Source organism: Elephas maximus, chromosome 23 (assembly GCF_024166365.1).
Source record: "Elephas maximus indicus isolate mEleMax1 chromosome 23, mEleMax1 primary haplotype, whole genome shotgun sequence".
NCBI classification, from domain to species: Eukaryota; Metazoa; Chordata; class Mammalia; order Proboscidea; family Elephantidae; genus Elephas; species Elephas maximus.
Window position 1 is genome coordinate 51,034,894 of NC_064841.1, and position 25,757 is coordinate 51,060,650.

General features: G+C 39.4%; 1 protein-coding gene across 5 annotated transcripts in view; it reads left to right on the top strand.

Moving 5' to 3' along the window:
- Window positions 1-17,445, top strand: part of IFT88 (intraflagellar transport 88) — a 240,607-nt gene extending 223,162 nt beyond the window's left edge. For 4 of the 5 annotated variants that reach the window (XM_049867325.1, XM_049867328.1, XM_049867326.1 and 1 more), the window contains 2 exons: window positions 16,831-16,941; window positions 17,187-17,445. In XM_049867325.1, the coding sequence (XP_049723282.1) occupies window positions 16,831-16,941; window positions 17,187-17,308 (233 nt within the window). In that variant the 3' untranslated portion in view covers window positions 17,309-17,445. The remainder of the gene's footprint in view (window positions 1-16,830; window positions 16,942-17,186) is intronic. The other variant, XM_049867329.1, reaches the window with a different exon arrangement.
- Window positions 17,446-25,757: the final 8,312 nt, after the last annotated feature.

The following is a 25,757-nucleotide window of genomic DNA, read 5'->3' on the forward strand; positions in this document are numbered from 1 at the left end:
TAGTAGGAGCTGCCTTGTAAAAACATCAGTCAAGGCCAGATGTAATCTCTTACCAAGCAGAAATTTTGTGAGGTTTTTTCCCAAGTCTCAAGATTGGGAACTTGGTAATATGACAAGAGGGTCTAACCTGTTCTGAGGATAGAAGAGGTGGCTAAAACATAGCACTGTGAAAATAAATCAGGAATTCACTTTGTCAGGATGTTTAACTGTCATTATTAACACGGTCACGTTCCATAGTCACCCAGGCCATGAGACTGGAGACAATAAATGTCTGTTCTTTAAAGCCACCAACTTTATGGTATTTTGTAATGGCAGTTTTAAGATACTCACTGTCCAAACTCAAACTATCTAGACTCAGGAATCAGATTCACATAGTGGGTAATATTTGCATATTCTAAGTATGACAAAGGAATAGAAGACTATAAAAATGGCTAGGCAGATTGGAAAAAGCCAAATAGTACTTCCAGAAATGAAAATACAATTTAAATTAGAAAGTCAATAGATGGGTTTCAAGCAGATGTTGGCAAACTGCAGCCATATCCTGCCCAGGCTACCACTTGTTCCAATAAAGCTTTATTGAAAGACAGCCATGTTCACTCCTTTATTGTCTCTGGCTGCTTTCCTGCTGCAATGTCAGAGTTAAGTAATTGCAACAGAGACCATACGACATGCATATCATAAAATATTTATTGTCTGTCTCTTCACAGAAAAAATTTGCCAACCCTAAAGAGCAGATTAGATCAGATGGAGAGAGAGCTTATGAACTGGAAGATATAGCTGAAGAAATTACCCAGAATGCAGCACAGAGAGTCAGAGTGATAGAAAATGAGAAGTTAAGAGACATGAAGGATGTAGTGAAAAGTTCTAACATACATTTAATTAGAAAGAACTGGGGAGAGCAATAATCAAGAAGATAATGGCTAAGAATTTTTTAGAATTGATGAAATCCTCATTTACGAAGTGAAATAAATTTCAAGTGGAATAAATAAAGTAATATTATGTGCATCATTGTCAAATTACAAAATATGAAAGAGAAATTCTTGCTGACTTCTCAACATCTACATGGAAGCCAGAAGATATCAAAATGTCTTTAAGGTGCCTAGAGAAAATAACTGTTACTTGGGATTGTATGCCATTGGGCTTGTGTACTTCAAGAATGAGGGCGTCATAAAGTCATTTTCAGAAGATCTTTTAACCAACAGATCCTCATTAAAAAAAAAGAAAAAGCCAGAAGTAAAATGCGAAATACACCATTAAATCTAAACATATATTAAATATTTAAAATAATGTCAGTGATCTAAATTGTCAATTTTTTTAATTAAGGTAAACCTAAAATCCTTTTTTTTTAATCCTGGACAACAGTAGAATTTAAGGCAAGGATGTGAGTGGTGGTGATAAGAATTAAAGCATTTGAAGAAATACTGTTTGGAAGGAAAGTAAGGATGGTGAATTTTAGACTTAGTTAACTTAAATGTACATGTTAAAATGCCTAAAATAATTAGTAAGTATTAAAATAATAGAAATGAGATGTATAACTTCCAAACTAGTAAGAGGCAAAAAAAAAAAAAAAATACAATAAGCAAGGAAATCAAAGGTGTTGTATATGACTTCAGAAATGGTAGATAACAAATTTTTTTCATTGATAAGTCAGTGGAACAAAATATAGTGTCTAGAAATAGAATAGAAATATAGTGTCTGGAAATAGACCCAAACATATATGGTCAATTAATTTTTGACAGCGGTGCAAAAAGCAACAAATGGTGCTGGAACAAGTGGATAGCCATATGCAAGAAATTTAATCTCGACCCATATTTTGCATCATATACAAAATTAATTCAAAGGCATGACCAAGATGGCAGAGTAGTCAGACGCTTCCAGTGAGCCCTCTTACAACAAAGACCTAAAAAAGCAAGTGAAACAATTATATATATGACAGGTTAGAAGTCCTGAACATCAAAAGCAAAGTTATGAAATCGGACTGAGTGAAGGCAAGAGAGAGAGAGTTCAGAAGCGGCAAGGAGTTGGCCAGACCTGATTCAGTGGGAAACAGTGCCCCTCAGACACGATCCCCAGGAGCGACCATGGTGGGGTAGGACACGGTTTCCTCAGGAGAGAGAGGAAGCTGCACAGTCTGCTCACACTTCCAGAACCAGAGAATAACAGTGCTCTAGGCAAAAGCTAAGTACTTGCATTTATTTTACCATGTTCCAGACCCCAAGCTGGTTTCAGTGGCTGTCAATTTCCCAGAGACCGAGATAGGTCCTGCTGAGTGCTCTGAGCCATTCTTCCAGCCTTGGAGGAATTAACATTTGGAGGAAAAGATAATCTGCCAACTCCACTAAGCTGGGGCACTCAGGACAGAAGCGGCTCCTGTCCAGGCATAAACAGTCCATGGACTTTGAATAGCTTTCACCCCTGCATGGACCTGTGCAGGCGCATTTCCGGAGATTAGGCCCTTATTGGCAGAATGTGTATGTGCTTGAGATCTGACATCAACTGTTTGAGCGATGTGGTAGAAAGGTGGGTTTTTGATGTTTGACACCACATTGCCTATTAAACAGGGTCCTCACCTACCCACATCAAGGGCCTGAGGACCGGTGGCTCCACCCACGTCACCTAGTCACCTGCGACAGGTCCAAGGATAAGTGGTGCCTCTCAGTCCTTACAACCAAAAGCGTTGGGTGCCCATGGTCCGGCTTCAGAACCCACACACCTGTGCACTGTAGGGAATATGGACGTACTTTTCTCACACTCGGGGATGGTTGTCACCTCCTGCCTTGTTCAGAGTGTGACCTTCCTGCTGCAAGCAGATACCTGTGCCTACACCGATCATCCCTGCCCCTCTAAGACTGTAGGACAGACCCGGTAACACACACTTGATGACCAGCTACCTGGACACCTGAGCTGAATCCATACAAGAAAAATCAGGTAAAAGAATTTTAAAAAGTGAAGAAACCCTAAGAATCATGTGGGATTCTATCAAGAGAAATAATCTATGAGTGATTGGAGTACCAGAACAGGGAGGGATAACCGAAAATACTCAGAGAATTGTTGAAGATTTGTTGGCAGAAAACTTCCCTGTGATATCGTAAAAGATGAGAAGATATCTATCCAAGATGCTCGTCGAACCCCGCATACGGTAGCTCTCAAAAGAAAGTCACCAAGACATAATCAAACTTGCCAAAACCAAAGTTAAAGAATTTTAAGAGTGGTTAGGGATAAACAAAAAGTCACCTACAAAGTAGAATCAATAAGAATAAACTCAGACTACTTGACAGAAACGTGCAGGCAAGAAGGCAATGTGATGACTTATATAAAGCATTGAAGGGAAAAAATTGCCAACCAAGAATCATATATCCAGCAAAACTGTCTCTCAAATATGAAGGCGAAATTAGGACATTTCCAGGTAAACAGAAGTTTAGGGAATTTATAAAAACCGAAACAAAACTAGAAGAAATAGTAAAGGGAGTTCTCGGTTTACAAAATCAATAATATCAGATAACAACCCAAGACTAGAACACAGGACAGAGCAACCAGATCTCAACCCAGATAGGGCAATCACAAAAATGAACCAATATTAAAAAAAAAAAAAAAACACTTAAAACAGGGAAACGGTGATATCATTATGTATAAAGATGACAACATTAAAACAATAACGAGGGAATAAAAAATGTACTCATAGATCTTCATGTGGAGAGGAAGTCAAGGTGATATAAACAATAAAAGTTAGGTTTAAACTTAGAAAAATAGGGGTAAATATACAGGTAACCACAAAGGAAATTAACAACCCTACACATCAAAAAAAAAAAAACAAGAAAAACCTAAAGACTCAGCAGAAACGAAATGAACAACAACAAGTAAGAGGAAAAGACAATATATAATTCAGCACAAAAAATTAAGTGGAAAAAAGAAACTGTCAACAGCACATACAAAAAAAGACATCAAAATGACAGCACTAAACTCATAAAAAAAAAAAAAACTATCCATAATTACGCTGAATATAAATGGACAAAATGCACAAATAAAAAGAGAGTGGCAGAATGGATTTTAAATACAAGAGACACACCTTAGACTTAGAGACAAAAACAAACTCAAAGCGTGGAAAAAAATATATCAAGCAAAAAAAAAAAAAAAACAGCAAGGGTGGCAATGTTAATTTCTGACAAAACAGACTTTAAGTTAAATCCACCACACAGGACAAGGAAGAACACGATATAATTACGGGGCAGTGTACCAGGAGGATATAACCATATTAAATATTTGTGCACCCAATGACAGGGCTTTAATATACATAAACTCTAACAACATTGAAACATGAGATAGCTCCACAATAATAGTTGGAGACTTCAACACACCACTTTCACTGAAGGACAGAACATCCAGAAAGAAGCTTAGTAAAGACACAGAAGATGTAAATGCCGCAGTCAACCAACTTTACCTCATAGACATACAGAACACTCCACCCAGCAGCAGCCATGTATACTTTCTTTCCCAGTGCCCATGGAACAGTCTCTAGAATTGACCACATATTAGGTCATAAAGCAAGCCTTAACAAGATCCAAAACATTGAAATATTACAAAGCATCTTCTCTGACCATAAAGCCATAAAAGTAGAAATCAATAACAGAAAAAGCAGGAAAAAGAAATCAAACACTTGGAAACTGAACAATATCCTGCTCAAAAATAACTGGGTTATAGAAGACATTAATGACGGAATAAAGAAAATCAGAGAATCCAGTGGGAGTGAAAACACTTCCTCAGAACCTTTCAGACTCAGCTAAAGCAGTGCTCAGAGGTCAATTTATAGCAATAAATGCACGCATCCAAAAAGAAGGGCCAAAATCAAAGAAGTATATACAACTTGAATAAATAGGATGAGAGGAGCAAAAGAAGCCCTTGGGCACCAGAAGAAATCAAATAATAAAAATTAGAGCCGAATTAAATGAAATAGAGAATAGAAAAATAATTGAAAGAGTTAACAAGACCAAAAGCTGGTTTTTTGAAAAAAATAATAAATCGATAAACCATTGGCCAAACTGACAAAACAGGAGAGGAAGCAAATAACCCAAATAAGAAACGAGATGGATGATACCACAACAGACCCAACTGAAATTAAAAGAATCATAACAGAATAGTATGAAAAATTGTACTCTAACAAATTTGAAAACCTAGAAGAAATGGACAAATTTCTGGATACACACTACCTACCTGAACTAACACAAACAGAGGTAGAACAACTATATAAACTGATAACAAAAGAAGAGATTGAAAAGGTAATTTAAAAACTCCCAACAAAAAAAAACCCTGGCCCTGACGGCTTCACTGGAGAGTTCTACCAACCTTTCAGAGAAGTGTTAACACAACCACTACTAAAGGTATTTCAGAGCATAGAAAAAGATGGAATACTCCCAAACTCATTCTGTGAACCCAGCATATTCCTGATACCAAACCAGGTAAAGACACCACAAAAACGGAAATTACACACCTATGTCCCTCATGAACTTAGATGCAAAAATCCTCAACAAAATTCTAGCCAGTAAAATACAAGGTACCAAAAAAATAATTCACCATGATTAAGTGGGATTCATACCAGGTATGCAGGCATGATTCAGCATTACAAAAACAGTGTAATCCGTCACATAAATAGAACATAACACAAGAACCACATGATCTTACAATTGATGCCAAAAATGCATTTGACAAAATCCAACACCCATTCATTATAAAATCTCTCAGCAAAATAGGAATAGAAGGGAAATTCCTCAACATAGTAAAGGGCATTTATACAAAGCCAACAGCCAACATCATCCTAAATGGAGAGAGACTGAAAGCATTCCCCTTGAGAACAGGAACCAGACAAGGATGCCCTTTTTCGCCGCTCTTATTCATCATTGTGCTGGAGGTCCTAGCCAGAACAATTAGGCTAGATAAAGAAATAAAGGGCATCCAGATTGGTAAAGAAGGAGTAAAAGTATATCTATTTGCAGATGACATAACCTTATACATAGAAAACCCTAAAGAATCCTCAAGGAAACTAATATTAGAGTTCCGCAGAGTATCAGAATACAAGATAAACGTACGAAAATTGGTTGGATTCTTTACACCAACAAAGACAACGTCGAAGAGGAAATCAATACCGTTTACAGTAGGCCCCCAAGAAGTTAAAATACTTAGGAATAAATCTAACCAGAGACATAAAAGACCTATACAAAGAAAACTATAAGACACTACTGAAAGCAACCAAAAGAGAGCTACATAAGTGGAAAAACATACCTTACTCCTGGATAGGATGACTCAACATTGTAAAAATGTAGATACAATGCAACTCCCATCCAAATTCTAACGACATTTTTTAATGAGATGGAGAAACAAATCACCAACTTCATATGTAAGGGAAAGAGGCCCCAGATAAGTAAAGCATTATTGAAAAAAAAGAACAAAGTGGGAGGCCTCACAGTACCTGGTTTTAGAACGTATTATAATGCCACAGTAGTCAAAACAGCCTGGTACTGGTATAATAACAGATACATAGACCAACGGACCAGAGTTGAGAATCCTGACGTAAATCCATCTACATACGAACAGCTGATGTTTGACAAGGGCCCAAAGTCAGTCAAATGGGGGAAGGACAGTTTGTTTAACAAATGGTGCTGGCATACCTGGACATCCATCTGGAAAAAAAAAAATGAAACAAGACCCATACCTCACACCATGCACAAAAACTAACTCAAAATGTATCAAAGACCTAAATATAAAATCTAAAACAGCAAAGATCATGGGAGAAAAAAATAGAATCAATGCTAGGAGCCCTAAAACATGGTGTAAATAGTATAGAAAACATTACTAACAATGTACAAACACCAGAAGAGAAACTAGATAACTGGGAACTCCTAAAAATCAAACACCTATGCTCACCCAAAGACTTCACCAAAAGAGAAAAAGATTACCTACAGACTGGGAAAAAGTCTTTAGGTATAACATTTCCATTCAATGTCTGTTCTCTAAAATCTGCATGATACTGCACAAACTCAACAACAAAAAGGCAAATAATCCAGTTAAAAAATGAGCAAAGGATATGAACAGGCACTTCACCAAGGAAGACATTCAAGAGGCTAACAGATACATGAGGAAATGCTCATGATCATTAGTCATTAGAGAAATGCAAATCAAAACTACAATGAGATTCCATCTCCAGGAAGGCTGGCATTAATCCAGAAAACACAAAATAGTAAGTGTTGGAGAGGTTGTGGAAAGACTGGAACACTTATACCCTGCTGGTGGGAGCATAAAATGGTATAACCACTTTGGAAATTGGTTTGGCACATCCTCAAAAAGCTAGAACTACCATACGATCCAGCAATTGCACTCCTTGGAATACATCCTAGAGAAATAAGAGCCTTCACCTGAACAGATATATGCACACCTATGTTCATTGCAGCACTGATTACAATAGCAAAAACATGGAAGCAACCAAGGTGCCCATCAGTGGGATGAATGGATAAATAAATCATGGTATATTCACTAAATGGAATACTACGCATCAGTAAAGAACAATGATGAATCCATGAAACATTTCCTAACATGGAGGAATCTGGAAGGCATTATGCTGAGTGAAATTAGACAAGTATTGTATGAGACCAGTATTATAAGAACTCAAGAAATAGTTTAAAGACAGAAGAAAATGTCCTTTGGTTGTTACGAGGTTGAGGAGGGAGAGGGGCATTCACTAATTATATAATAGACAAGAACTATCTTAGGTGAAGGGAAAGACAACACACAATACGAGAGAGGTCATCTCAACTGGACTAACCCAAAAGCAAAGAAGCTTACTGAATAAACCAGACACTTCAAAGGCCAGAGTAGCAGGGATGGGGGTCTGGTTTCAGAGGACATCTAAGTCAATTTGCATAATAAAATCTAGTAGGAAAACATTCTGCATCCCTCTTTGTTGGGTGGTGTCTGGGGTCTTTAGCGCTAGCAAGTGGCCATCTAAGATGCATGAATTGGTCTCAACCCACCTGGAGCAAAGGAGAATGAAGAACAAAAGACACAAGGTCAGTATGAGCCCAAGAGACAGAAAGGGCTGCATAAACCAGAGATTCCATCAGCCGGAGACTGGAAGAACTAGATGGTGCCCGGCTACCACAGATGACTGCCCTGACAGGGAACACAACAGAGAATCCCTGATGGAGCAGGAGAGCAGTGGGATGCAGACCTCAAGTTCTCGTAAAAAGACCAGACTTAATGGTCTGACTGAGACGAGAAGGACCGCAGAGGTAATGGTCCCCACCTTCTGTTAGCCCAAGACTGGAACCATTCCCAAAGTCAGTTCTTCAGACAGGGATTAGACTGGACTATAAGATAGAAAATACTGGTGAGGAGCGAGCTTCTTGGCTCAAGTAGACACATGAGACTGTGTGGGCAGCTCCTGTCTGGTGGGAAAATGAGAAGGCAGAGAGGGACAGAAGCTGGCTGAATGGACACGAGGAATACATGGTGGAGAGAAGGACTGTGCTGACTTATTAGGGGGAGAGCAACTAAGTACATTTTTGTATGAGAGACTGACTCGATTTGTAAACTTTCACTTAAAGCACAATAAATTAAAAATAAAATTAAACAATGCAAAAAAATTCAAAATAGATCATACAGCTAAATGTAAAACTGAAAACTATAAACTTGTAGAAGAAAACATAGGAGAAAAGCTTCATGACCTTTGGTTAGTCAAAGATTTCTTAGATACAACATCAAAAGCATGACCCGTTAAAAGGAAATGGATAAATTGAACTTCATCAAAATTGAAAACTTTTCCTCCTTAAAAGACACCATCGAAAGAATGAAAAGGGAAGGCAGAGTAGGAGAAAATATTTGCAAAACACTTACCAGAAAAGAACCTGTATCTAGAATATAAAAATAAACTCTTACAATCAATAGTTTTTTAAAAATGGGCAAAAGATTTGAATAAACTCTTCATCAGAGAGGTATATAATGGCAAATAAGCACATGGAAAGATGGTCAATATCATTCGTCTTTAGGGAAATGCCAGTTGAAACCACAATGAAATACCACTACACATCCAGTAGAATGGCTAAAATTAAAGCCTGACCATACCAAGTATTGTGAAGTGTGGAGCAACCGAACTTCTTCACTGCTGATGGAAATACAAAACGCACAATCATTTCAGGAAATAGTTTGGTAGTTTCTTAAACATACCCACCATACGACCTAAGCATATACCTCCTAGGCATATACCCAAGAGAAATGAAACCATATATCTGCACAAAGACTCGTACACAAATATGCATAGTAACTTTACTTAAAATACCAAAACCTGGAAACAACCCAAAGGCCATCCACAGGGAAATGAATAAACAAACTGTGGCATATCTATACAGGGGAGAAAATGAATAAAATAAAAACAATAAAATGAACTACTGATATATGCAACAACAAGGCTCAATCTCTGCTGAGTGAAAGAAGCCAGGTTTGCGAGAGTGAACAAACTAAACTAGCTGCCTGGGGATGGAGGGGGAGGGGTGCATGAGTGAGTAGGGCTCGGGGGAAGGAATTTCAGAGGGGCAAAGGAAGCTTTTGGGAGTCATCAATGTGTTCATTGTTCTGATCGATTATGGTTTCACAAAACCTTTCAAACTACACAATAAATGTGTGCTGTTTCATACGTCAGTTATAACTCAGTAAATATGGGGGTAAGGGAGACGGCTCCCCTGTGCTGCTCAGTATATTGAAGAGGTTTCTGTGAGAGAAACCAGGGTCAAAATCTATTTAATATGGGCTTGAAGTATCATATGATTCTCTCAAAAGAGCCTTTTGACTTCATAAAGATAATAGAATTTCCCAAAATACTACAAAAAAAAATAATGCCTATTGTAGAAAATATATGGAACACAGTTCTACTTTGATACACATGGGGTTGCCATGAGCCAGAATCCTCTTGACAGTGACTAGTGTATTATAGAAAAATGTAGAACATTCAGATAAAAAGGAAGAAACTAAAGTTACTCAAAAATCTCACACTGAGAGGTGAGTGTGTATATGTATATGTGTGTATTTTTAAAATATGGATGATGGTTAAAGTCACCCGATTTCTTAGTTTTCCATTATATCATGTACATTTTTCTCTGACATTAAATAATTTTATGCTTATCTTAGTAAAGATTTTCTCAGGAATATAAAAGTATGCAGAATTTGAAGTCTTTTGACACATACTGCCAAATTACTAGGAAAGCTTATTCATGTCACTTCCTAACCTGTTACCTTTAAGAATTTTGGCCATTTTATTAAGCGAAATGGAATCTTAAATTTATCATCTTACATTCAGAATTACTTGAATGTTTAAATTGTGTAATATTTGATGCATACAATAGAATATGTAACTCATTTAAGTTATGAAGCATATTCATGAACCCATCATAAAACATCAGAAGCAGAACATTGTAGAAAGGGTATGGCAGGGGCTTCTGATTTTCTCTAACTTCACAAGGGGGAGGGAGAATCAAAATCAACAGCCCAAGGCTGATTTCTGTGGGAGAGAGGTCAGACATGCCTCCTCTCTCCGCCATCTTTACCAATTCTGACACCAACTATCCCTCTCACGACATTCTCTACTTCTCTGCTGAGTTCGGTAACTCATTGCAATGGCCACACAGAAGTCACAGACAGTACTCACAGTTACGGGGTTTATTAGGGAAGTAACAGATTACAATTCAGGTAACAGATTACAACTCAGGATACATTTCCTTAATCAGGACAAACTCTTCTTAGCCATGGCTCTCTCAGACCCTCAGCCTCTGACCTGTTGGGGCAAGTGTTAAAAACCTCTTTTAGCTCTGCAGATAAGTGTCCTGAGGCACCCTACTCTGCCAGTAAGCCTCAGCCTGAAAGCGCTCAGCTCCAACTCTGTGGCAAACCTAGCTCCCCCAAGTGCCCAGAGGCACCCTACTCCACCAGCAGGCCTCCTGCCCAAAGGTGCTGAATCTTTCTCGCTCTCTGGGCCAGGAAGCCCACCACACTGCCTCCTGCAGGTCTCCCCTGCTGCCATTGCTGTGCCACAGCCTCTCTCCATCTTCAGTGTTAAAGCTTGCCCTCTCTTTAATCAGTCTCCTGATTCCAGCAGCTTCTCAGCTCAGAGAGTTTCTCAGCTCAGGGATCCTGGGTCCAAAGACATGCTCCACTCCTGGCTCATTTTAAGCCTAGCAGGATAGCAGCACTGACCAATACCCTTGTTAGGGTTCATCCATCTTATTTGCATGGTCCCACCCAGTCATTTAGTAGGAGGTACAAAGACTATGGATGGAAGGGCCACATGAAGTAATTCATTACACCACAAACATCACTATCACTAATGCACCTCCCTGTGCGATCCTTCCTTATCCCTTCCCTCCACAGGTAATCACTATGATGAGTTTTGTATTTTGCAGTTCGTTGCTTTTTCATGTCTAATTTTATCATATATGTAAACAACATATTTAATTTTTCTTGTTTTGAACTTTGTAAAAATGGTTATCATTTAGTATGTAGAGTTTTGATTTGCTTTTTTTCACTCAATGTTTCTAAGATTGAGGTTGAACATATTTATGTGTCTATTGGCCACTTGTATGTTCACCTTAGAAATTACCTCTTTGTATTCTTTGTCCATTTTTCTATAGGGTGGTTCTTTTTTTTCCTGGAATGGATTAGTTTCAAGGTTCCTTCTTACTCTAAATTCTGTGACTCTTAAGATTTTTTTATAAAAGTATCATTGGGGAGTTTTAATGTTATTTGATAAAATAATTATTCAGATAAATGGATCTCCAAAATCTTATTTTTCAGAACGTATTGTTATTTTTTGGAAACCCTGGTGGCGTAGTGGTTACGTGCTACAGCTGCTAACCAAAAGGTCCGCAGTTCAAATGAACTGGTGCTCTTTGGAGACTCTATGAGGCAGTTCTACTCTGTCTATAGTTGGAATCAACTTGATGGCAACGTTTTTTTGTTTCTTTGTTTGTTTAATTTCCCTCTCACTCCATTCCACGGCCATCAAGTCAGTTCCAACTCATAGTGACGCCATAGGGTTTCCAAGGCTGTAAATCTCTACGGAAGCAGACCGCCACATCTTTCTCCCAAGGAGCTGCTGGTGGTTTCAAATCACCAACCTTTTAGTTAGCAATTGATCATTTTAACCACTGCCCCACTGAAAAAAAAGCACTCCTTAATTTCCCTCTAACCAACCAACCTATTGCTGTCAAGTCGATTCCTACTCATAGCAACCCTACAGGACAGAGTAGAATTGCCCCCATAGAGTTTCCAAGGAGCACCTGGTGGATTACGAGCTGCTGACCTTTTGGTTAGCAGCTGTAGCACTTAACCACTACACCAGCAGGGTTTCCACATTCCCTCTAGGAGATAGGAATTGTTATTTGTTGCTATATTGAAATGAAATGTTTTGTTAGGCATAGTCCCCCTCCCCCCAGGCCTACAAATGCTTTCTTGATCCATGTGCATCTGCCTATGTGTGGTAAGATTCCTTCATGAAAATGATGAAACCGAGTGGTCACAATTTACCTCAACTGGTCTTTATAATGGAAATTCTTTTTTAAAAAATGTATTTATATTTTTTCAATTGGACAGTTGAAGTTTTTCAAAGGAGATCATTTTGTAAAAGTTTGTTCTTTCCACGTGATGTGGACCCTTCAGACTGGGAATCATACAGCAGCATTTCAAAAGGGCATTGGGTACCTGGAGCAGATGTCAGGGCTCTTATGTCTATAGGAAAAGTGAAGTAAAATAAATATTGGCTAGAGCAGTGGCTCTCTAACTTTCTTGGCCTGAGCTCACTTAAGCAGTTTGAAAGACACCCATTTATACTTTTGGATAGAAAAAAAAAAAAAGAATTAATTCTAACAAAAAATTAGAGAGGAACAAAATAATAAAAAGCATACTGGAAGACTGGTCATATTCAGTGCATTAAATTGAGAGGCTTTGTTTTCCAGGAACATCCATGATGGAGGAAAATGGTAATACTTTTGATGTGAACCCAGAAAGGACTTAGAATTTTGGTTCCACTAGCCAACCCTTGAAACTGGGGATTTTGAAGACTGTCTTGTTTTAATTCATTCCCAGAAGTATCAATAAACTAAAATATGAAATACAGTCATAAAAGAAGGGAAACCCTGGTGGCGTAGTGGTTAAGAGCTACGGCTGCTAACCAAAGGGTCGGCAGTTCGAATCCTCCAGGCGCTCCTTGGAAACTCTATGGGGCAGTTCTACCCTGTCCTCTAGGGTCACTATGAGTCGGAATCGACAGCACTGGGTTTGGTTTTTTTGTTTGTTTGTTTTGTTTCAGAAAAGAAACGATTGGTGCAAACGGGAGGACTACTGTCATTAAAGATGAAGTTTCCATGTTGTTGTTAGGTACAGTCAAGTTGGTTCTGACTCATAGGGACCCTGTGTACAACAGAACAAAACACTGCCCGGCGCTGCACCAAGCTCATAATCATTGTTATGCTTGAGTCCACTGTTGCAGCCATTGTGTCAATCCACCTCTTGAGGATCTTCCTCCTTTAGCTGACCCTCTACTCTGCTAAGCATGATGTCCTTCTCCGGGGACTGTTCCTTCCTGATAATATGTCCAAAGTATGTGAGACGATGTCTCACCATCCTTGCTTCTAATGAGCATTCTGGCTGTACTTCTTCCAAGACACATTTGTTTGTTCTTCTGGCAGTCCGTGGTACATTCAATATTCTTCACCACCACCATAATTCAAAGGCATCAGTTCTTCTTCAGTCTTCCCTATTCATAGTCCAGCTTTCACATGCATATGAGGTGATTGAAAACATCATGGCTTGGGTCAGGCATACCTTAGTCCTCGAAGTGACATCTTTGCATTTTAACACTTTTAAGGAGGTCTTTTGCAGCAGATTTGCCGAATGCAATACTGTGATTTCTCTTGACTGCTGCTTCCGAAAGCATTGATTGTGGATCCAAGTAAAATGAAATCCTTGACAACTTCAGTATTTTCTCTGTTTATCATGATGTTGCCTGTTGGTCCAGTTGTTTTCTTTATGTTGAGGTGTAATCCATACTGAAGTCTGTGGTCTTTGATCTTCGTCAGTAAGTGCTTCAAGTCTCTACACTTTCAGCAAGCAAGGTTGTATCATCTGCGTGTATCTCTAATTATTAATGAGCCTTCCTCCAATCCTGATGCTGCACTCTTCTTCATATAGTCCAGCTTCTCAGATTATTTGCTCAGCATACAGATGGAATAAGTATTGGGAAAGGATACAGCCCTGATGCACACCTTTCCTGATTTTAAACCATGCAGTATCCTGTTGTTCTGTTCGAATGACTGCCTCATGATGTGCAAGTTCCTCATGAGCACGATTAAGTGTTCTGGAATTCCCATTCTTCGCAATGTTATCCATAATGTGTTATGATCCACATAGTCAAATGCTTTTGCATAGTCAATAAAACACAGGTAAACATCTTTCTGGTATTTGCTTTCAGCCAGAACCCTTCTGGCATCAGCAATGGTACCCCTGGTTCTACATCCTCTTCTGAATCCAGCTTGAATGGCTAATGTACTGCCACAGCCATTTTTGAATGATCTTCAGCAAAATTTTACTTTTTTTTTTTTTATGATACTAATTATATTGTTTGATAATTTCCACATCCTGTTGGATCACCTTTCTTTGGAATGAGTACAAATATGGATGTCTTCCAGTCAGTTGCCCAGGTAGCTGTCTTCCAAATTTCTTGGCATAGACAAGTGAACACTTTCAGCACTGCATCCATTTGTTGAAACATCTCACTTGGTATTCCATCAATTCCTGGAGCCTTGTTTTTTTGCCAATACCTTCAGTCCAGCTTGGACCTCTTCCTTTGGTACCACCAGTTCTTGATCATATGCTACCTTCTGAAATGGTTGAGCGTCAATCAATTCTTTTTGGTACAGTGACTCTGTGTAGTCCTTCCATCTTCTTTTGATGCTCCCTGTGTCATTTAATATTTTCCCTGTAGAATACTTCAATATGGCAACTCAGGGCTTGAATTTTTCTTCAGTTCTTTCAGCTTGAGAAATGCTAAGTGTGTTCTTCCCTTTTGGTTTTCTATCTCCAGGTCTTTGCACATGTCTTCATAATATTTTACTTTGTCTTCTCAAGCCACCCTTTGAAATCTTCTGTTCAGCTCTTTTACTTCATCATTTTTTCCTTTTGTTTTAGCTACTCAGTGTTCGAGAGCAAGTTTCAGAGTCTCTTCTGACATCAATTTAGGTCTTTTCTTTCTCTCCTGTCTTTTTGATGATCTCTTGCTTTCTTCATGTATGATGTCCTTGATGTCATTCTGCAACTCATCTGGTCTTTGGTTGTTAGTGTTCAACGTGTCAAATCTATTCTTGAGATGGTCTCTAAATTCAGGTGGGATATACTCAAGGTTGTACTTTGGCTCTCATGAACTTGCTTTAATTTTCTTCAGCTTGAACTTACATATGAATAATTGATGTTCTATTCCACAGTTGGCCCTTGGCCTTGTTCTAACTGATGATATTGAGCTTTTCCATCATCTCTTTCCACAGATGTAGTCAATTTGTTTCTGGTGTATTCCATCTTGTTAGGTCCAAGTGTATAGTCGCTGTTTATGTTGTTGAAAAAAAGATATTTGCAGCGAAGAAGGCGTCAGTCATGCAAAATTCTATTACGTGATCTCCAGCGTCATTTCTATCACCAAAGCCGTATTTTCCAACAACCAATTCTTCTTCGTTTCCAACTTTCACGTTCCAATCACCAGTAATTATCAGTGCATCATGATTGCACGTTTGATCAATTTCAGACTACAGAAGTTGATAGAAGTCTTCAATTTTTTCAACTTTGGCCTTAGTGGTTGATGCATAAATTTGAATAATATGTTAATTTGTCTTCCTTGTAGATGTCTGGATATTATCCTGTCACTGACAGCGTTGTACTTCAGGATAGATCTTGAAGTGTTCTTTTTGACAATGAATGCAACGCCACTCCTCTTCAATTTGCCATTCCCGGCATTTTCCTTAGTAGAAGAAAAATACCATTGCATGAATTGTAAGGGAAGCAATAAAACTATGGAACTAGAGAATTGGTTCTTTTAGAAGATATCATAGAAATTTAGGGTTAAAAGTACTACTAGTATTTTCTAGCAATGTTAATGTTCAGCCGTGTGAAAATCTTCAGCGATACAGATTGCACTCTTTCCTGTGCCAGCTCATTCCATATTTGGACAGCCATTATTCTTTTAAAGGTTTTCCTTACATTGAACCAAAATCTTTCATACTACACAGGGCAAGTCTAATCGTCTTCTGTATGAGCATTCTTCAAATGTTTGAAGAAAGTAATAGCACAATCTCAGTTCTCTCCTGGGTTAAGCTTAGCCAGCCTCTCCCACTGTGTTTCATGTAAGGTGCTTTTAGGGCCTCTCACCAGCCTTGATATGAGCTGATGATACAGCTCAAACTGCTCCGGGACTTCTTATTTGTTTGTTGTTCAGTTCCTATTTGTTCTTTTTTAGGTTATAATAGGGTATAGTCTCTTAACTTCCCACAAGTGAATCTATAAAATGGAAACCTATAACTAAACACACATTTGAAAGAGTATGTACAAAGACCACTCTTAAGTGATGTTTTATCTACACTGTAGATTCCCAATGAGGGATTTCTTCTAAATTCGTAAAACAAAAATTACTTCCATAGGAAGTCTGCTTCCAAATGAAATAGTTTCTTGGCAAATAAGTATGCTTTAAGATGGGTAATATAGTGCCATGTTTTCTCAAAGTGTTAAACAAATGCATTTTTATTTTTGTGTTTTCAGATAGTGGCCAGAACTGTAGTGCCAGTAGTAAAGGTGAACGACTAAGTGCCAAACTAAGAGCTTTACCTGGGACAAATGAACCTTATGAAAGTAGCAGTAACAAAGAAATAGGCAAGTGCTGGTGTCCCCTACCCAGTTCCTAGAGGCATAGCAGGGCTGAAGAAGACTGGTGAGATGACAAAATCATGCAACTGGGCATTATTAAGAACTTGATAAATACAAACAAAATTTAAAATGAATTGGGAGAACATTTCTGTTCACTCTGAGTTGTTTGGTTTTGATTATAAGACGAATTGCTTCACATTTGCTTTGCTTTTGTATATTGCTCTAACGTAACAATCTGTTTTCAAACCTAGATGCCTCTTATGTGGATCCACTTGGCCCTCAAATAGAAAGACCAAAAACTGCAGCCAAAAAAAGGATCGACGAGGATGATTTTGCTGATGAAGAGTTAGGAGATGATTTGCTTCCGGAATAATAACACACTTTTTGTATGTTATTTATTAAAAGGAAAAGATTACCTTACAAGATAATACTCATGTTAAACTTTCGTTTAAATATCTAGACTTTAGTTTTGAACACTGTCAAAACTTAAAATACATGTATTCTGTTCTATGAGTGTGCATTTAAGTTTTTTGTTTTTTTATGGAATGAAAACATGAAACTAATACTCTAGGCCAATGACTACCTTGCCTTTTTAAAAACATTGACCCATAGTAAGAAATTATTTTATAGCAGAACCCAGTACATACACATACATATATAAGTGGGTGTACGTATTCATGAAATATTTACTGCAAGTATCAGTACTGCAGCACATGCTGATATTTTCTGTAATTTCATTAAAACAAGTAAAATGCTGGTATTGAGATCACTACATCGATTTCATAGCTTGAAGCTTGAAAAATACTGTACTAGGGCATATCCACAATGAATCTTTATTCAAGCTTAATTGCTTAGAGTTTGGAAATTCTTAAGTCTTTAGAAGTTTTGCCTTGTAGGGACTATTAAAATGATTACGTTTTGAGGGAAGTACAAAGTATTGTGAGAGAAAATGCCAAACCATAACCCTATTGCTGCAGCTCTTTCTACCTTCAGCCCAATGACAATTGTAAAAATGTTCTTCCCATTTGTGACTTCAGGTGTGGGATAGAGGGCAGGACTGCCTGGGTTTTTTTTAACAATGTGTTTGGCCCCAGGGCTTTGAACCAGTTCATTTCAGTTCAACCCCCTGCTGAGAATTTGTATTTCCACCCCCCAGATATACTGAATCAGAATCCCCTGGCAATCTTGTTAAAATGTGGATTCTGATTCAGTATATCTGCAGTAGAAATGCAAATTCTCAGCAGGGGGTCAAACCAAAATGAACTGGTTCAGAGTTTGGCCAGCCAGGACTGTCCAGAGGAGTTTCATTGATGAGGCAGTCAGAAAAAGTGGTTCATCTTTAGCACTACAGTAGGGAGGATGGAGTCCTCAGTCTTATTTAACATTGTCTCTGCAATACTCACACTACTGTTAGGTGCAGGAGAGGGAAAACCAAAATTGGATAACATTCCCTATCCAAGAAAGGTTAATGCAGGAGGCCGTCAACAAATATACCAAACACCTAGTATGTGCAGAGTGCAATTCAAGATCTGGGTGTACAATAGTAAACAAGACCCTGCCCTCAAGGAGCTTACATTCTTGTGGGGAAGACAGGCAATAAATACATTTTTTAAAAGAGGATTTCAGATATTAAGTGCAGTTAAATAAAATGAAATAATGTAATAGGGAGGTATGGTGGTGGAAGAGGGGCCCAGTAGGACAATCATGGAAGATCTCTAGGAGGTTGCATTTGCATTAACATCAGAATGATGAGACAGCAGTGTTCTTAGCTGAAGGAACAGCAAATGCAAGTGTACTGAAATAGGAATGATCTGGACATGTTAGAGGATTACTGAGTTAGAATGATAGTTTGAGGGTTTGGAGCCTAGCAGCATGGGTGGTTGTCTTAGTCTGGCGTCTCCAGGGAGCAAAACCAGTGAAGCGTATATAGACATATATGGAGAGAGAAGTTGACTTCAAGCAAATGGCTCACACAATTGTGAGGGCTGGCAATTTCCAAATCCATGGGTTAGGCAACAGGCTGAAGACCTTTGATGGCTCATGTGGTTGCAGGGGCTGATGCATCCAAAATCTGGAGGTCAAGCGGCAAGCCAGAAACTTCTGCAGGCTTATGTTCCAAACGACAAGAAGAGTGCAGGGTCAAGAAACAAAGCGAGCTTTGTCAGAAAATCCATTTATATACTGGAGGCAGGCCACACTCCCAAGGAAACTCCCCTTTAAACTGCTTGGCTGCTCACATCATATCACAAAATGGAAGGTGATTACATAGTGTCTACCAAACCACTGAGAATCATAGCCTAACCAAGCTGACACAACATTGACCACCACAGTGGTATACTATATACATGAGAAAGGAGATGAGGTCCAAGAGGTAAGCAGGGTAATTAGATCACATAGAGCCTTATAGACTATAATTTTATAGAGTTTGGGTCTTATTCTAGTTACAGTAGAGAAGCCTTTAGAAGGTTTTGTGCAAGGGAGGTGAGTGACATGACTTGATTTAACCTTTAGAAACCAGCAACCACAGTGGTTACCATGAAGATGATTTTGGAGTAGAAGGAAGAGAGAGGAAGTTTGCAACTACTAGCAGTAGCCTAGATGATAGAAAAGTGCAACTCAGATGAGCTTTGTAGCAATAGGACAGTGGAAATTGGTCAGATTCAGCATACATTTTGGAAATGGAACTCAGAAGGTTTACAGTGGATTGGATATGGAGTGTGAGGAAAAGGTGCCAAGGTTTATGGCTGAACAACTGAGTAGCTAGTGTTGGCTTTTACCAAGACGCAAGTGGATTTGGAGGGGAAACAATAGTCATGAGTTTAAAAAACTCACTGCCGTTGAATCGATTACAACTCATGGTGACCCCATGTGTGACGGAGTAGAACTCTGCTCCATAGGGTTTTCAGTGGCTGTTTTTTCAGAAGTAGATCTCCAAGACTTTCCTCCAAGGCCCCTCTAGATGGACTTGAACCACTAATCTTTTGGTTACCAGCTGAGTGCATTAACCATTTGCACCACCCAGGGACTCATCATTATTGAGCCATGTTAATACTGAGATGCCTCTTAAGTATCCAGTTGGAGATGCAAAGAACACATATGCAAACCTGGAGATCAGAAAATAGGTTAGAGCTGGAGATATAAATTCGGGACCCATCAGCATATGGACAGTATTTAATACCATGGAACTGAATGAGATTGCTTAGAGAGCATCAAGATAGAGAGAGGAAGCAGTCTAAGAAATGGGCCGTACAGTGCAACATTTGGAGATCAGTAGGAGGAAAAGGATCCAACATAAGGGACTGAGAAGAGCAGCTGGTGATGTAGAAGGTTTGCAAATTGAGACAGTGGGACTTCCAGTTCCAAAAAGGATGTAGGTTTGCCAGGCCATTGCACCTATTGCAATAACTGGGGGAAGAAGGGAACAATAACAATCATTGCAGAAATATGTTTAAAGTCACTGGAGAGCTGTGGAAGTAACAAGACTAAATAAAAATTCCAGATAAGAATGACTTCTGGATGAATAATCCTGGATGTTTTCATTTTTTTCAATTCTGTATATGGGTTGAGAACCAGGCTTAGCCAAAGGAAAATGATTCTTCTAGTGGAAAGAGAAACTAGCGGAGCTTTTTCCATGCAGGGTTGGCATAACTAATTGTAAACTTAGAAAAGCCCCAAACTGATAATTTGCTTTCCACCACAGGGCATTTGGTGAGTTCTAGGGTGATGCTGAAGACTGGAAAACTGGGCAGGAGGCTTTTAAAAGCATAGTGAAATTTCTACAATCTTATGGTCCTTAGAAGACAGCCCTGCTAGAGGGAAGTCTTGCCACAGATATACAATTGGTCTACCCTTGACACATTTGCTATTCTAGGGAGCTCTGTGGAGCATGAGGTTAATGATCTAAATGCAAAACCTCCAGATGGTAGACTTGAATCTCTTATAATCTTTAGGGTGAGGAGACAGATATGCTTCGAAAGCCTAGAAGGACAAACACAAACCAGAGATGAATTGATTCTTATAAAAACTGCAACCCAGCCCCAACCAAGCTAAATCCTTGATTAGATTGAAGTAAATAGCCTCTGACCCTCTTTGCCTAGCAGAGGAAAACGGAACTTTCTCTGGTAAGTATATCATCTGAAGCCTCTACGCTTCTTATCTACACAAGGTCCAGCATCCAAAAAAAAAATTTTACTAACAACTACAAAATAAAAAAGAACAGAAATAAAACCTACATGGAGAGCCTAGATATGCAGAGAATGCCCCAAGTTCCAGAAAGGAACACAACCCAACAGTCAAATGCCCCTAAACACTAGAAAATAAGGTTCTTTGTTAAAGTGAAATAAGGAAGAATCTAATATCATGGATGCCATCAATCATTTGTAGGGGTACAAAAAAACCAAACTTGTTGCTGTCGAGTTGATTCCAACTCGCAGCAACCCTATAGGATAGAGTAGAACTGCCCCATAGAGTTTCCAAGGAGCATCTGGTGGATTCAAACTGCTGATCTTTTGGTTGGCAGTCAGGCTCTTAACCACTCCACCATCAGGGCTCCAAATTACTCTAAAAACAAACCTACAAAAAACAAATGAAAAGTCAGTTAATGGGAATTGGGAATATGTAGGGACACCCAAGTTCAACTGTGAAAGTTAGTACAATAATTTAAACAAAATGCAGCCATGGATAAGATGCTAGTTTTGAAACCACGAGAAAAGGAAAATTCTGTAACATTACAAGAAAAAATCCTGCAAAGAGGCAAGAAAATACGATCAATAATCAAGAGAAAACAAACAGCAGAGGAAGGCCCCTAAATAATCCAGATAATAGATCTAATACACAAGGACTTTAAAATAGCTATGACTGGATGATATCGGTGAAAATGGTAGAGTAGGCAGCTCCAAGATTCCACCACAGAAACATCAAAAAAAAAAAATTGGGTAAAAGCTGTCAGATTCAAGTCTGTTACAAATCTGGAAGTAGCCGAAACTTTACAACAACCAAGCAAATGCTAAAGAAAGAGAACTTAAAAACAGTAATAAAGCTTTGTGGAGTTTTCTTTGCCCTTGCTCATTCCCCCATGCCCCCAGTTTGGCAGTGGTCTTAAAGACGGCAGCCTGCATTTCTATTGTGGGACCGTTGTCACTGATTCTGGAGGGACCAGACCAGACCTTACATGCAAAGAATTGTGTTTGGTGGATCTAACCTGTCTTGAGGCTACCTGAAGGACTGATGCAGCCACTTGTCTTTGTTTCACATAACTTGAAACTTACTCAGGGTGGAAAAGTGGGGGGGCATTCCTAGAAAACATTGTAAGGCAAATAAATAACCCACAGCAGCCTGGGGCAAAGGATTACAGTTGAGGCATACAATAGTGTTGAAAACTCTGGGAGGAAAAGCTGGGGAGGGTGTTCCTTTGGGAAATTTGGGCATTAAAAAGAGTTGTGTGTACTTGGGACTTTGGAAAGCCATGGACATGCCTAGGGCAGGACACATTGCTCAGGAAAGACCTGAGAAGACCCTAAACTTTCACCTCTGACTAATCTCTAGGCTCATTTCAAGCAAGAAGTGAAGGCTAAGGAAATGTTGCAAATGACCTGGCTAAGTGTTGAAAGAGTTCCTTAGCACAGAGCCAATCTATGAAGACTGTCGGAGGTTTTTCCCCCCTTCCATCCCTCCCCCCTTTTTTTCTGGGAAAAAGGAAATCTCTGTGAAACACTCGCTGAACACACACTAAAGGAACAGAGACAACACATGATGAAGAATACAGACTTTAAAAAATTAGTTTATAAAAGTCACTAAATGAACAAACAGCTACAGCCTACAGAAAGCAACAAAAACAAACCCTGAGGAGACAGAGATGCTTCAAAAGCCCGGAAGAACAAACACAAACCAGAGATGATTCATCTGAGGAGGAAGAAAATCTAATTTCCAGGGTTACCACATTATAATATTAACATGTCCACTTTTAACAAAAAATGATGAAGCATGAAGAGAGACAAGAAAGGATGGCTTATTCACGTAAGAAATTAACAGAAACTGTCCCTGAAGAAGCATAAACATTGCACTTACTAGACAAAGACTTGAATCAACTGTCTCAAATATGTTCAATGAGATAAAGGAAAGAGAATGATGTATGAACACATAGAAATTATCAGCAAAGACAAGTTATAAACAGGAATGAGATGGAAATTCTGGAGCTAACAAGTACAACAATTGAAATGAATAACTAGAAGGTTACTGTAGCAGATATGAGCATACAGAAGAAATAATCAGCCAACTTGAAAATAGGTCAATTGAAATTATCCAGTCTGAGAAGGAAAAAAAGAAAAGGAAGAAGAAAAATGAACAGAGCCTAAGAGACCTCTGCCACTCCGTCAAGTATACCAACTATGCATTAGAGGAATTCCATTGGAAGAGAATAGGAAAAAGAAGCAGAAAAAATATTTGAAGAAATAATGGCCAAAAGCTCCTCAAATTTTAAAAAAGACATGAATCTACATATTGAATAAACTCAACAAAATCCAAGAAGGACAAACACAAGGAGATCCACACCAAGACACACTAAACAAATTGTTGGAAGCCAAGTACAAAGAGAGAATCTTGAAAGCAGCAAGAGAGAAGCAACTCATTACATTCAGAGAATCCTCAATAAAACTAGCAGTTTACTTCTCATCAGAAACTATGAAAACCAGAAATGAGTGGGATGACGTTTTTAAAGTGCTGAAAGAAAAAACTTTCAACCAAAAATTCTATATCCAGCAAAATGAATCTTCAGAAATGAAGGAAAAATTAAGAAATTCCTAGATAAACGTGAACTGTGGGAATTTATTGCTAGTCTGCCTGCCCTACAAGAAATGATAAAGGGATTCTGGGAAGATGGTGGCATAAACAAACCATCGATCTGACCCCCCAATTATACAAGAAATACAGCATGGAAACAGTGCTTGACTTTGTGAAACTCTGAATCAAGGAACAGAAGAAAGCATCAGGGAACTGCAGACAGGCAAGAGTCAACAAATCAACAAGTCACAGTAGGAAAATTTCTTCTCCCACTGTCCCAACCCCTCCCCCAACCACATGGGCTTCTGCCTGCTGTGAACTGGGGTATTGGCCCCAGGGGGAAAAAAAAAAGCCTTTTTCCTCAACCACCACAGCCCCTGCATGTACAAAGAGAAGGACACCAAGCTTCTGCCCTAAAGTCAACAAGGCAGACCTCCCCAGGGACCCATTTGGAATGTTCCGTCACCTCCCCCACCCAGACACTGTTGGTTGCAAGCCTATTGCAAATTGCTACAGAAGGCCTGTACAGTGGAGTCTCCTCCCATAGTAAGTACTCCACTGGCCTCCCTGAGTATTCCATAGCTGAGGTGTCTGAAGCCAATGAGGCAGACCTCCCAGGGAGTCAATTCAGGTCTCTCTGCTGTCCCTTTCGGTCAATGCTGAAGACTGCTGACTGAGGCTGGTGTGTGCTAAAAAGCGGGCATCTTTAGTGGACGCTACACCCACAACCAACATACTACAGGAAGAGCTCTGATAGCAGTAACAAGGCAGACCTCCCTGAAGGTTATGTTTGGAGCGTGACAGCCCCTTCCCCACCTGGATGCTGTCACCTGCAAGCCTGCTCTGAATTGCTTCAGAAGGGCCCTGCAGTGGGGTCTGCTCCCATAGTCAGCACTCTAACTTCCCCCCTGTGCACGCCATAGCTCTGGCCTCTCAAACAAACAGAACAAACCTCCCTGAGGGCCAGTTAGGGTTAGTCTGCCCCACTTCCAATTGGCATTGAGGACTGCTGACTGAAGCTGCCATGTGTTAGGAAGCAGAAGTCTTGAGTGGAGGCTGCGCTCACAGCCAACCTTTTACTAGAAGTACTCTGATAACAGCAAGACAGGCCCCCATACAGATCTGACAAGAGCATTACACCCTTCCCCCACCTGGGAATTGGTGGTTGACAGGCTGTTGCAAGCTTCTACAGAAATCTCTGCAGTGGCGTCTTCTCACATAGTCAGCACTCTACCTCCTTCCTTATGCTCCCTATAGATCAGTCCTGTGAAACCAGCAGGACAGACTTCCCTGGGGATCAATTTGGGTCTGTCTGCTCCCCTTTACAGCCCCGAGGACTACTGACTGAGGCTACTGTGTGCTAGGAAGCACACATCTTAAGTGGAGGCTACACCCACAGTCAACATACTCTGAGGTGGGCTCTGACAGCAAAAAGGTAGACAACTGAGTTGGCAAAAGTTGTGTGATAGATATATTTACAACAATGACAAAAAAAAAAAAAAAGAGTAGCTGTTGATGTGCTTATGTACAACTAAACACCTCACGGAATTTGGTTCTTTAGTTTGGAGGTTTAGGGTCACGGTTTCATGGGACATCCCAGTTAACTGACCTAATAACATGTTTAGTACTTCCGTTCTACCTCCTGGTTCACTGTCTAGGGCCTGAGGTCTTAAAAGCCTGCAAGCAGCCATCCAAGGCACAACAATTGGTGTCTATTCACCTCAAGCAACAGACGAAGGAAGAGAGTCAGAAATAAGAGGAGAAAATGGAATGTGTGGCTAATTGCCTCCATGAACAACTGCCTCTTTTGCCATGAGACCAGAACTGGATGGCACCCAGCTACCATTATTGAACATTTTGATCAAAGATTCTATGGAAGAATCCTGTTCAAAAGGGAGAAAATCTAGAACAGAATCTCAAATTCTCATGGACTCTAGACTTTCTGGAGCCATGGAGAGTGGACAAACCCCTAAAACTATTGCCTGAGGTAATCTTTAAACCTTAAACCAAAAATATCTCCTGAAGTCATCTTAAAACTGAACAAT